Raw genomic sequence first — 14,226 nt, forward strand, 5'->3', positions numbered from 1 at the left:
CAAGTGCCTAATTGTAAAAAGGTGGACAAAGTACAAATCAAGGATAAAGGTATGTTTCTCAGACTTAGTACATTGTTTTATGGACTAATGTATTGTGTCTAAGTGCTGGAAACAGAAAAATCGAGTTGGAGAAGAGATGGCTCGAGCAGCCAAAGTCTGCTCAGTCTGGGTGCACCGGACTGTCCGGTGGTGCACCAGACAGTGTCCGGTGCGCCAGGCTGGCTCGAGGGAAAAGGCTGCTCTCGGGACTTCGACGGCGGTGTACGGCTAAAATTCACCGGACTGTCCGGTGTGCACCGGACTGTCCGGTGGGGCGCTCACAGGCGAACTCGTCGTTCTCGGGAAACCATCAACGGCATACGACTAAAATTCACCGGACTATCCGGTGTGCACCGGACTGTCCGGTGAGCCAACGGTCGGCCGCGCAATCTGCGCGGGACACGTGGCCGAGCCAACGGCTAGAAGATGGCATCGGACTGTCCGGTGTGCACCGGACATGTCAAGTGCGCCAACGGCTCCCAGGCTGCCAACGGTCGACTGCGCTGTTTATGGAAAGAAATCGGGCACCGGACACTGTCCGGTGTGCACCAGACTGTCCGGTGCGCCAGTCGACAGAAGGCAAGATCAGCCTTCCAAGATTGCTCTCAACGACTCCTAGCTGCCTTGGGGCTATAAAAGGGACCCCTAGGCGCATGGAGGAGTACACCAAGCATCTCCTAAGCACTCCTAAGCACCAAGACATCGATTCCGCGCCTTTGATTCTTTGCAATAGCGATTAGAGCTCTAGTTGAGTGGTGAACTCATTGAGTTGTGTTGTGAGCTCTCGTTGCGACTTATGTGCGTGGTGTTGCTGTTATTTCTTGTCTTGAGTGCGTTGCTAATCCCTCCCTTGCTCCGTGTTCTTTGTGAATTTCAAGTGTAAGGGCGAGAGGCTCCAAATTTGTGGAGATTCCTCGCAAACGGGATTGAGTAAAGCAAACAAAACACCGTGGTATTCAAGTGGGTCTTTGGACCGCTTGAGAGGGGTTGCTTGCAGCCCTTGTCCGTTGGGACGCCACAACGTGGAGTAGGCAAGCGTTGGTCTTGGCCGAACCACGGGATAACCACCGTGCCATCTCTGTGATTGATCCTTGTTGGTTATTGTGTTTTGTTGAGGATTCCTCTTTAGCCACTTGGCAATTATTGTGCTAACGGTTAACCAAGTTTTGTGGCTTAAGTTTTTGAAGTGTTACAGGATCACCTATTCACCCCCCTCTAGGTGCTCTCAGTGAGCTCGAATGTTGTTCTTCCACCACGCGGGGAAGACTTCGTCGATTCCACCGCCGGCGGGCGGGCTGTCGGCCGCCATTGTCGCTGTCGCACGACGGTGGAAGGAGTATCATGTCGTAGCCGCCGTCGAGGGACATGAACTCAAGACTCCCGAAATGGAGCACCGTCCCGGGCCGGAGAGGTTGCTGAAGACTGCCCATCTGGAGCTTGACGGGAAGCTGTTCGTCAACACGCAGCAGGCCCCTACCTGGCGCGCCAACTGTCGGCGTTTCGAGACCGGGGGGTCCCTGGGCCGACGAGTGAAATGTCGCCGCGTGCCCCAGCCCAGATGGGTCGGCGTGAGGCCGAGCGCGAAGGGGAAGTGAGGTGGCCGGAGATGGGCGTGAGAGAGGTGGAAATCCCGCGGCCTTCGTGTTCGTCCCGCGCCCAGGTCGGGTGCGCTTGCAGTAGGGGGTTACAAGCGTCCACGCGGGAGAGGGAGCGAGCGGCCTCACACGAGCGCCTGTCTCGTCCTCGTCCCCGCGCGGCCAACCCTCTGTAAGAGGGCCCTGGTCCTTCCTTTTATAGGCGTAAGGAGAGGATCCAGGTGTACAATGGGGGGTGTAGCAAAGCGCTACGTGTCTAGCGGAGGAGAGCTAGCGCCCTAAGTACATGCCGTCGTGGCAGCCGGAGAGGTTTTGGCACCCGGTTCGTGTGGTGTCGTGGCCGTCGGAGGAGCGCTGGAGCCTGGCGGAAGGACAGCTGTCGGGGCTGTTGAGTCCTTGCTGACGTCCTCTTGCTTCCGTAAGGGGGCGGAGAGCTACCGTCATCAGGGAGTGTGCGGGGCGCCATCATTGCCTATCTGGCGGAGCGAGCCAGATGGGACGCTGGTCTTGTTCCCCGTAGCCTGAGTCAGCTTGGGGTAGGGTAATGATGGCGCTTCCTGTCGACGTGGTCGGTCCGCGCCCTAGGTTGGTCAATGTGGAGGCTCCTCCGAGGTCGAGGTCGAGTCTGTCTTCCGTAGCCGTGGTCGAGTCCGAGCCCCTGGGTCGGGCGAGGCGGAGTCCGTCGGCTGAGGCCAGGGCTGAGTCCGAGCCCTAGGGTCGGGCGAAGCGGTGTTCGTCGTCTTTCGGGGCTGAGCCCAAGTCCGAGCCCTGGGTCGGGCGGAGCGGAGTTCGTCGTCTTCCGGGGCTGAGCCCAAGTCCGAGCCCTGGGTCGGGCGGAGCGGAGTTCGCCGTCTTCCAGGGCTTAGCCCAAGTCCGAGCCCTGGGTCGGGCGGAGCGGAGTTCGCCGTCTTCCGGGGCTTAGCCCAAGTCCGAGCCCTGGGTCGGGCGGAGCGGAGTTCGCCGTCTTTAGGGGCTTAGCCCGAGTCCGAGCCCTGGGTCGGGCGGAGCGGAGTTCGCCGTCTTCTGGGGCTTAGCCCAAGTCCGAGCCCTGGGTCGGGCGGTGCGGAGCTTCCTATGGTGCCTGAGGTCGGGCCTGACTGCCTGTCAGCCTCACTCTGTCAAGTGGCACTGCAGTCGGTGCGGTGCAGGCGGTGCTGTCCTTTTGTCAGGTCGGTCAATGGAGCGGCGAAGTGACTGCGGTCACTTCGGCTCTGTTGACTGAAGGGCGCGTGTCAGGATAAAGGTGTCAGGCCACCTTTGCATTAAATGCTCCTGCGATTTGGTCGGTCGGCGCGGCGATTTGGTCAGGGTTGCTTCTTAGCGAAGACAGGACCTCGGGCAAGCCGGAAGTATGTGTTCGTTGCTGGAGGGGGGCCTCGGGCGAGACGGAGATCCTCCGGGGTCGGCTGCCCTTGTCCGAGGCTAGGCTCGGGCGAGGCGTGATCGAGTCCCTCGAATGGACCGATCCCTGACTTGTTCGCACCCATCAGGCCTTTGCAGCTTTGTGCTGATGGGGGTTACCAGCTGAGAATTAGGAGCCTTGAGGGTACCCCTAATTATGGTCTCCGACAATATTAGGTACAAGTGATAATTATAATCGTTTATTAGATGAAAGACATGTACCGAGAGGAGTTGTGGCAGAAGAGAGGTCGTCCTCGGGAGTTATATCCGGACGTATCTAGTAAGGATGCTCCTGTTCCTCCTGAATTCCCCGTGCCTAACTGTGACTGTGGCAGACTGGCTTGGGTACATCAATCACAACATCCAGACACAACTGCTCGCTGCTACTACCTTTGTGGCGGTTTGGACGTACGTAGCTTATGACTTGTCACTTAATTTTGTTCGCATTCATTATTTTGTAGATGTGTAATAGTGCTTCCTTTCCATTATTTTAGGGGCATCAGAGGTGTTTCTTTTTCCAGTGGATCGACGGTCCTGATAAATTTGACCCTCGATATCTTCTTTTCGTTAATTGGTTGAGTGGAAGGACTAGTCATGAGCGTTTTAAGCGTTGGGTACCTCCTCTCCCGAATCCTCCACCAATGACGGATGCGGAGAAGGAGGTAGCAACAGAAAGACGGATGGACTCACCGCCTCGATGCGATTGTGGAGACCGTGCTGTCATCGATGAAGACTATGAGAACCAATTCTGTTGTCCGAACATTGATTATGTGAGCCCATCGATACGCTAAATTTATGAACTATTTTTTATTTACAATAAATTACTAATTTTGTCTCCTGCAGCCATACGGGTGGCGTAAGTGTCGTTTCAGAGAGTGGTTGTATGGTCCTTTGTCCCATTGGCCAGAGCCAGAGGTAAAGGAAAAGAGATACAATCAGTGGCCCGAAGAAGAGGTGAAATTTGATCCAGTACTCTGCAAATGTGGTATTGAAGCTAAGTATGGATTAGTTCCTTCCGAGCTTGGTGTAGAGTATAAGAGGTGAAATTTGATCCAGTACTCTACATTAACGATCGCATACGCGACATGCGTAGGGAAGCAAAATCTGCCTTTTATGAAAGCCCGAAGCGTGCAGAGTATAGGAGGTTGAAGGCGGCAGATGAGAAGAGAGCACAAGATGCAAGAGAATGGGAAGCGACTCAAGCCGAGAAACAGATGTTGGATAATCTTGCTGATCGCCTCAAGGGAAGTAAGTGTTACTAGGCTGTCCATCTATTGCAAAAATGGATTACTAACTCAATAATGGCTATATACTTAAGTCTACAAACTTACTAAGTAATAAATATATATTAACTAATAACTATATAGTAAATATTAAATAAACACATCAAACGAAATTACATAATCTATAAATAATGTACGAAAACAATGTATACCTGAGATCGCGTACGAGTCCAGCTAACGGTGGAGAAGGTCAAGTCGGACGAACACCTACGTACAAAAAAAACTATTGTCAATAAAAAATTTGGCAGCACCTCCCCTGCAAAGTGATGTTTATACAACCTGCAAATAAACGACAACACGATGGTTGCCAACAAAAACATGTAATATCAATGCGCTAAACAAAATGCTAACTATATAATCACTAAAAATTTACTAAACAATAAAAAAACTAGCTAACTATTTACTAACTAATACCTAACAATAGCTAACAATTTACTAACTAAAAAAACTAGCTAACTATATAATCACTAACAATATGCTAAGCATTAAACTAGCTAACTTTTTTAATAAACACTAACAAGAAAATATCTAACTATTTACTAAACAATAAAAAAATACCTAAAAATAGCTAACAATTTACTAACTAATACCTAACAATAGCTAACAATTTACTAACTAAGTACATACCTAACAATTTACTAAGTAATTTTAAAAAAAATCTAGCGGCAGCGGCCGGGTCGGGGGCGCGCGGCGGCCGGGGCGGGAACTGGCGCGGCGGCCGGTGGCCGGGCCGGGCCGGGGCGGTGGCGCGGCGGCAGGCGCGCGGCGAGCTCGGCAGCCGCTGCCTGGCGCGCTCGGTGGGCGGGGCGGGCGGCGCGGCGATGGAACGGCGGCGCGGTCGCTCGGCTATGGCGAAGAAGAACGAAAACGACGGGAGCGAGTGGAAGGAAGAAGAAACACGGCTCGACTCGGACGCTTAAGTCCTAGCTCAGCGCCAAGATCTGTGGCGCCGAGCTAGGCGCCACGCGGACATCCACGTCATCCATGCCCGCCATGGCCACGTCACAGCTCGGCGCCATAGGCTGTGGCGCCGAGCTGTGTTACCTCGGCGCCACAGCCTATAGCGCCGAGCATCGGGTCCAAACGTGCAAATAAAATTTCTGAGGGTCTAAACTTAAATTTGTGTCACAAAGGGGCTAAAAAACAAAAAATTCGGCAATAGCGCCGGCGCCGCCCTCATTCCACTTCTACCGTATTGCCTGGTGACCCACAGATACAGAAGCATCCCCCCTCCCTCCACAAATTCAAAACACCTAGTTGATGCACCTCAACATACTTCATTGCAGTGCAGTTTTTTCCCCTTCTGTTAGGACTAGTTTGGGAACGATAAAACCTGAGGAGAATGGAGGGGCTAGATTCTCCTTCTTATTCAATTTTGAATAAGAAGGGAAATCTAGCCACTCCAATCTCCTCCGGTTTTATAACTCCCAAACTAGTTCTTAATGTATCCCTGTATTTGGTCAAAACACTGCACTGACATGTATCCGCTAACCATTGAGTACAAGAAACCTTTATTAAATCATTATATATAAAAAAATATTAGGCGAAGGTTTGAATACGGACGGCAAATAGATCCAACTTGGTCAATCCGCAGGTAAACAGCCAAGGTAAGACGTTTCATCTTTGGCAAGAAGCTGCTCTCAGGAACAGGGCCAAGCAGAGTGTACAACAAACAAGAATGGAGAGATGGGGTATGTCAGCCGCCGGTCATCAGCGGAGTGATGTCTGGCCGGCGAGATGGAGCAGGGCGATGTCCTCCGGTAACTTCTGGTGTTGCAGCTCCACCGGCTCCTCGCCCAGCTTTGCCATTGACATTGAGGAAAAAAAAAACATTTCGCAGAACTCGATTTCGTGGAATTAAACTGTTTTTCTTCTTCTTTTGAACTGCTACTGTCATATCCACTGGGTGGTCACAGTACCCTTTATTTAAAGAACTTAGGTAGCGTTGGTTTCGGAATATGGAGGGATGCAGCCACTGCTTCTAGTTTATTGTTGTTTAGATTGATTTTATATGAAAAGAGAGTGATTCTAAAAATAGAAAATTATGCTTAAATATTAAACTATTTGGCTTCTCAAAATCTTCCGAACGGAGCCCTTTCATCGCAACCGGTTCGGGAACCAAACACTACATAAGATTCCCGGGGATTGACATCAACTATTTTAGGAGGGAGTAACATTTTTGCAAGGTTGTCATATTGTGGTACCAATTAATTTCAAATTTTCCTTGATCTTTTATTTTAAATTTTAATAATGAGTATCACAGCTACGGTGTTTGCTGGGATGCAGGTTACCGTGCTCCACCTGATTCCTAAACTCCAAAATCAGTTGCTCCGTTTCTAACCCCCCCTCCCCCTGCGGTTTACAATGCTAAAGAGAAAGAACATTAATGGTGTGTTTGTTTTGTAGAGTCACTCTATGCTTTATGAGATGATTCATCATAGGTTCATTCCATCAATTTTGGTGGAATTAACCCACTCCTCGTTTATATACTAATTATTAGCTTATGAGGAATGTGGTGATGATAGATCAACCCATTCTATTTCACAAACCAAATAAAAAAGTGAGAAGTCTTCAATCCTCAAACCAAACACACTATAAGTTGCCTATAGCCTATTTGGAATTCAGTAAATCAAAGCATACTTTTTACAACACCATTATTTCTTCGAAGCCAACTGAACACCATTGTGTAAAGAGACAGAACATAGTATAACTCACTTGCAAGTTGCAATGTCTCCTTTCTAAGCTCACCGCATACCTGAATATTGAGGAACAACACCAAGTCAGCAAATGGCCAAATACACAAAACTCCAGAGATACTATGTATCCCAGAGATGGGGCATTGAGATAGAACAAACTTAACACATCGACATCAGTCACAGCACAATCAAATAACACCTACGTATGGATGAAATTCGGGTTTACCGTTGTGGAAAGGATGAAGGACTAGAGGAAAAATAAAACAGCTGTTGAAACTTTGCTCATCTGAATATCCACAAGATGTAAGCTTTCAACGATTCTGTACACTGGGAGATATGGACTGTAAAGAAGAGATGATGAAAAAAAGAAGAGCAACCTTACAGCAACTCTGATATCGCTAACTAATAAAAAAGGTCTCGAATTGTTTCCAGAGTAGTAAGGTGTAAGGATAACCATTACAGCTAAGATAACACTCTTAGGAACCTCAATAATAGTTGGAACTGAATGACACAAACGCTAAAACAAGGGTTATAATGCATAATGGATTTCAGCATCCTCCGGTGAAGTCAACAATAATAGATTTTTTTAAATAAAAAAAGTGCTACATGCAACTGAGCTTACATTGTTCTAGGTTTTCACTGGACCAGTTGAATTAAAGAATGCATTATATGCCGCTTATGTCTTTAGGTAGCCTCTGTAACTCTTCAGTACTGCACAAAAAGATTCGATTTAAAAGATAGCACCATATAACAAGGTTGTCAACTTCTGTCAAACGATGCATCATCAGGAAAATTAATATTGTGCAAATAGACATGTTGTCATCAACATATACAATTAGAAGCGCAGCACAACAAATCAGCTGTGCATAAACAGTCCTTCCAAAATTCTATAGCTAGTGTCAAGTTTCATAGAAGCAGACAAGCAGTCCAACTCTACATTTCCCCCTACAAGCTGCCTGGCCCTGGTCGTTCAGGTTTGCCTTACCATAAAGATTTTCTAGGCTTACATGGGTCTATCCAAAGATGAGAAGGCCTTACCGGCGGCCCCTTGCGTGAAGGTGTGTCGCCTCTTCTCACTCGAACATTGACCATTTAGTTTTTCAAATATGTTCTATCTACACCATTGGCTCGATAAAAAGGTAAGATTTTATCTATAAATCTGTATGTATGAAATTTATTTATAGTTAGAACAATTTTTAGGTGGAGGTGACGGGGCGGATTTAGGATCCTGGCTGCCACCTAGGCTAGGGGCTAGGGCATAGGATATGACCTAAATTTTTTTAACGTCCTTAAAATATAAAAAAAAATACATGATTAATCTACCTTGTTTCAATGGTATTTATATAGCTTATGTTCTTCTTAATTTATATTGTCTTTATTTAACATTTTATTATTATTATTGTATTAGGTTGATTGATGAAGAAGAATTAATATATTGTTTTTATAATGGCGTTTTTCGTATGTTATATATTTATCTTTATGTTACGTTGTCATCAAACTTGTGAGCTATATTCGTTAGCGTGCTTTTGTCAGTTGTCATAAGTTTTTTTTTTTGAAAGGGAAAGGCACAAGAATTGCCCTTCCAATATATTAGACGAAAAGAGTAAACATTGTACAAATACTGGCATCAAAGCTGGCGCCACCACAAAAAACAACTAGCCAAGCAAGACCTAGCTATGACACTGGCACCAGAAAAGGGGGGAAAAAACTAACCCCCTGCCCAGACCCCCGGACACTACTAGCAGGCCATACCTCTACTCACAAAATCTTTCACCATCTGCACAACTTGCTCTGTCGTTCTCTGTTGACCCTTGAAGATTCTGTTGTTTCTCTCCACCCATAAGCTCCACCAGAAATAAATTAGAAGACCATCGAAACTTTTTCTTGAATGCTTGCTACAGAGCATCCTCAGTCTATACCACCATTCACTAAGCGTTCCCGTCTTTGAAATACCGAAAAGGAACCGCAGCTCAGCCCAAGACAAAATCATGCTCCACACTTCCACAGCGAAGGGGCAATCCTTACAAAGATGAGTCACTGTCTCCAGAGACAAAGAACAAAGAGAACAATTATGATTACAGGGCCATCCCCTTTTTTGCAAATTGTCAGCAGTTAAGATTTTGTTGTGCAACAAAGTCCAAGCAAAGAAACGACACTTTGGTTCAGTTTTTGCTTTCCAAATGGGATTGATTTTAATTTTACAGAAGTTTGTTGCGAATTGAATTTTGTAGGCACTACTTGAACTGTAGTTCCCATCTGCCGACCATCTCCAAAAAATGGTGTCATCGAGATCATTGAGGTTGTGTGTGCTGCTGATTGAAAGCCAAAGTGAGACAAATTCTCTCACTTCCTCCTCCCGAGTGAACGGCGCGCAGAAACGAATCCAGTAATTATTTCGAAGAGCCTTGAACACCGTGATGTTTTTCCTTCTTGCTTTCTTGTATAGATTTGGTGCCATATTCTTTGGAGCCTGCCCTTCAATCCAACTGGAACCCCAAAAATCCGCCATCTTCCCATTACCAATAGTCACAATTGTTGAAGCATTGAAAAGATCTACATCCACCTTGTCGCATGGTAATGGCATGCCAGCCCATGCCTTTTCTTTAACCGTCCACCGTAGCCACAACCATCTTAGTCTTAGCGCTCTTGCAAAACACTCCAGGTCTAGAATTCCTAGACCCCTCTATTCTTTGGCAGACAAGTTGTGGCCCAGTTAATCAAGCAATGACCCCCACTGCAAAATTCTGGACTATTCCCTTTCCAAAGAAAAGTTGTCATAAGTTAACATAGGACTTAAGCTCTAATTTTGGTTGCGCTTATCTGCTGGGAGTTGGTGTAATCTTCGGTAAAACTTTGCAAAAAAAAAAAAGACCCCGGAACCTTAGAAAGAACAGCATGAAAGGCCACGCACGCAGGTACGAGTACGATACGATAGGACGTACGAATGCCTAGGTCAAAGCACGCGAGGATTTGGTCAAAATCGTTCTGTGGCGTGCTGCGCCAGCTCGTCGACTACTGAAGTACTTACTGATCTCTGACCCGTTGCCCAACCGTTGGGTCTTCTTTCCAACTCTTGGGGTGACCATAAAGTCCTCACCGACGTTACGTTACGTTACCTTGGAATGTGGAGTTCCGTATGGTGGTGCTGCATCTCAAATCCGTACGCCACTACTATAGTTGAGTTGCATTGAGCATATGAGTAAGAAATGATTAAGCTTATGTACATGGGTTCAGTTTCATACAATACAACGTATATATTTACTTTTCATATTACATTGCAATAATTCTACCAGCTACTGTATTACTTTGCCATGCATGCATAAGACAGCACTACCGAAACCTTAGTAAAGAACAAAAAGAAGAGCCCGTCGTGCCGAACTGCCGACGATCGACATTAATCTAAAGCCTACTAGCTCCCTCCCGTGTGTTCTGAAATCTGAAACCAGCACACAGGGTGACAGGGTGACAGGGATCGCCGGCCCTGTCACTTACTCCGGGCCGGCCGGCCGGCGTGTACGGGATGGCGCGCCTAGTGGCCGTCGCCGGGGCTCGGGCCGGAGTTCTTGATCCCGCCGAGCATGTCGACGCTCATCAACCTGTGGCCTGCTGCAGCACCGCCGTCCTGCTCCGCGGCCCTGACCACCACCACCGTCTGGATGTAACCCACCGGCGGCGACTCCTCCACCGTATGCTGCTGCGCACCACCATCATCGCCCTCTGACGATACCTTCAGCGGCCTGCTGGCACTCGAGACGGTCGCCGCGAGCAACAGGCACGTCGTCAAGAGCAGAAGGCCGACGACGACTCCAGCCGCCGGCGCCCGCGCGCTGCCGATGATGATGAGCTTGGTCGCCATTCTGCTGGCCGTGGCGCGCGCGCAGTCTCGACCGACCAGTCGTCGTCGAGGAACGCTACGCTACGTACCCGTCTCTCTCTGCGCTAGCTGCACTCTGACGACACTGCTAGCAGGAGCCTAGCTAGCACTAGCACACACACTGACACACGTGCGTGTTTATGTTGCCAGGTAGCTAGGTAGTGCAGACAATCGACGACTATGTATATATGCGCCTGGTTTGCACCCACCCCGAGCCGTGGCGTTCTCGGGGTTTATATAGCCACAGCTCAGTAGCGTAGAGAGGGTCCTTGGGCTCCTGCCGGCCACCATTGACCGAACGCCCGGCCGGTCACCGGTGGCGTCGTTGGAAACCGGCAGTAGACCAGCAGCCCGCCGGGCCGGTGATCTCATCTGATGACCGGCGGCAGAGGAGGGAGCTAGCTAGCTAGGAAGGGAAGCGTCGTGGAAACGACACACGGGGGCGGCGTGTGTGTACGAGCGGTCGCCGTGCCCGCGCAGGCGGCACGCACTCGCTCTACCCGCCAGGTGAGGTGGGCCGCGCGGTTGGAAGCTCGCGCGTGGAAGTTAGAACCGCGATGGAGAAATTCCGCGCTCCCGAGAGTGGAGGACGACGCGGACGTGACATGCAGCGCAGACAGACAGAGAGAGGTTGACGAACTCGGTCGATCAGTTTGTTTGGTCGTGGGTTGTGGCGTGGACTGCTGGGTCACTATTATAGCTCACGTACCAGACCAGACACGGTGCCTCAGCATTCCATTTACCAAATTAGACATCTATCTACACGGCCGACGACAGCGACACCCGGCCGGCTGTTGGTCTTCTTCCTCCGTAGCAAATGTTACAAAATAACACGTTACAAGATATGGTGACCAATTCAATGGGCTCGACGAACTCATCTCTAAGGAACACACCTCTTAGGGATGACTCCTGTCACTTATATATATATATATATATATATATATATATATATATATATATATATATATATATATATATATATATATATATATATATATATATATATATATATATATATATATATATCAGGATGTTCCCTGCAATAAACATAACTGTCATTATCTCTGTCACTTCTTACTCTCGTTACCACTGAACTCTAATATGTTATTAGCACGAGCTCGCGAGAACAGAGGGAGAAGTAGAATAACACTCACTGTTTATGACAAGAACGGAGGCAGCGGCCTCCAAATCGATAGGAGAGATGCATAATGATGTCAACTCGACTGGGGAGGAATTATGCTTTGTGGACAGTTGTACCACAAACTCTATATTTAGGGAGATCAAATACTTTCAGACTCTTAAAAAGAGAGATGAAAAAGTTTTGACCATCGCTGGACACGATGCGGTGATAGTTGGCTCTGGACGAGCAACTATTACCCTCCCCATGGGTACTGGAATTGTTATCGATGATGCATTATTGTATCCTGATTACACTTGTACCCTCCTAAGTTTTAGAGATATCCTGTAGAATGGATTTCATATTGAAACCCATGATGAAAATCAAGAATAGTTTTTTCTTCTGGACCAAGCCGAACAAATATGGCAAACACATATGCGAGAAAATTCCATTATTCACGTCTCGGTTGTACTATATATACATTAAGTCCATTGCACATGTTGCATATAAGGTGATTTTCCAAAATGTTGATCCATTCCAGATTTGGCATGATTGACTTGGTCATCTAGGCATCGGGATGATGCAGAAAATCAGAGGCAATTCTATTGGTCATAATTTGCCTACAATTTTTTCCCCAAATCTAAAGATTTTATTTGCACTGCATGTGCAACTAGGAAAATGATTTTGAGACCATCACATCTCAAAATTAAAACTGAACCGCTTAAATTCCTTGAAAGAATTCAAGGCGATATTTGTGGGTCAATTATACCAACTTCTGGGCTGTTCAGGTACTTCATGGTATTGATTGACGCATCTACACGATGATCACATGTGTGTTTATTATCAACACACAACCATGCATTTGCCAAGATAATGTCTCAAACTATCAAGTTAACGACAAATTTTCCTAAACATCGGATTAATACAATCCGGATGGATAATGCTGCTGAATTTACATATTAGGCATTCAATGATTATTGTATGGCGCTGGGTATTCAAGTACAACACTTGGTACCTTATGTCCACACCCAGAATAGAATGGTTTGGCTGAGTCACTAATCAAGCGGACTAAACTCATCGCAAGACCATTATTAATGAATTGCAAATTGCCTTCGTCGTGTTGGGGTCATGCAGTTCTGCACACTGCCGACCTTATACAACTACGACCTACTGCATATCATTCTACTTCCCCAATACAAATGGTACGTGGAAATCCTCCAAGCATTTCCTATTTGCGTAAATTTGGATGTTGTGTATACATTCCAATCTCACCACCTCAGAGAACAACCATGGGCCTACACAGGAAAGTGGGGATCTATGTGGGATTTCAATCTCCGTCGATTATTAAGTACTTAGAACCCTTGACTATAGGTGTACATTTGGGCGGGGCCTGATAGGCCGGCCCGAAGCACGAAAAAAGCACGACCCAGACACGACCCGATATATCGAGCCGGGTTTGGGCCGAGGTCGTGGGCCATGGGCGGGCACGAGCACGACCCATTTAAGACAGGCACAAAATGCCCCATATAGAGGCACGAAAAGACCCATATATTTATTAAAACCACACTTCATTCCACACTTTCATGTACTTGATAAAAACACAAAACTAGAGATAATGCTTGTTAGATGTCTTTAGCTTTGAATTAGAGTATGTGATGTAATTTTACTTTTGTTATGAACATTAGATAATGAACTGAACTGACGAACTTTGTATAGAGCTGATTATACTCTTTTTCCTTCTAACAGAATGATTTGTAAACGAGGTAGTCATTGCATAGCTCTGGTAACTTAATACAAATATTAAGTTTGCTTTTGGTCAAATTTATTTGTCTTATCTTTTATTTGTTTTGAATTTAGGGCTCTAATGTGAATTTTGGGCCAAAATCTGAATTTCGGGTCAAAATTGAATTTCGGACCCTCATGTGAAGTTCGGGCCAAAAATTGAATTTCGGGTCGCCCGAAATGAGCCCGACACGTTTAAGCAATTACGTGCTAGGCCGTGAGCCGAGGGCTAGGCCCGTGGGCCGGCCCGACATGGCCCAAAATTCAAACGGGCTGGGCCAACCCGAAATTCAAATATTACGGGTCTTTTCGGGCTTGGGCCGGGCTAGGCGGCCCGAATGTGCACATATACCCTTGATAGGGGATCTATTTACAATCCGGTTTGCTGATTCTATTTTTGATGAGGATCATTTCCCAGCATTAGGGGGAGACTTTAAGT

The 14,226-nt window shown here is 47.2% G+C and overlaps 1 protein-coding gene across 1 annotated transcript; it reads right to left on the reverse strand.

The window, feature by feature from the left end:
* Positions 1-10,183: 10,183 nt before the first annotated feature.
* Positions 10,184-11,095, reverse strand: LOC100275352 (uncharacterized). The gene has a single exon (NM_001149447.2). It carries the CDS (start codon positions 10,868-10,870, stop codon positions 10,544-10,546), a length of 327 nt encoding a protein of 108 aa, NP_001142919.1. The 5' UTR covers positions 10,871-11,095; the 3' UTR covers positions 10,184-10,543.
* Between the last annotated feature and the right edge of the window lie 3,131 nt (positions 11,096-14,226).

Source organism: Zea mays, chromosome 9 (assembly GCF_902167145.1).
Source record: "Zea mays cultivar B73 chromosome 9, Zm-B73-REFERENCE-NAM-5.0, whole genome shotgun sequence".
Lineage (NCBI taxonomy): Eukaryota > Viridiplantae > Streptophyta > Magnoliopsida > Poales > Poaceae > Zea > Zea mays.

Excerpts from the sequence above, each read along its gene's own strand:
- LOC100275352 (NM_001149447.2), bottom strand. The coding sequence starts at position 10,870 with ATGGCGACCAAGCTCATCATCATCGGCAGCGCGCGGGCGCCGGCGGCT.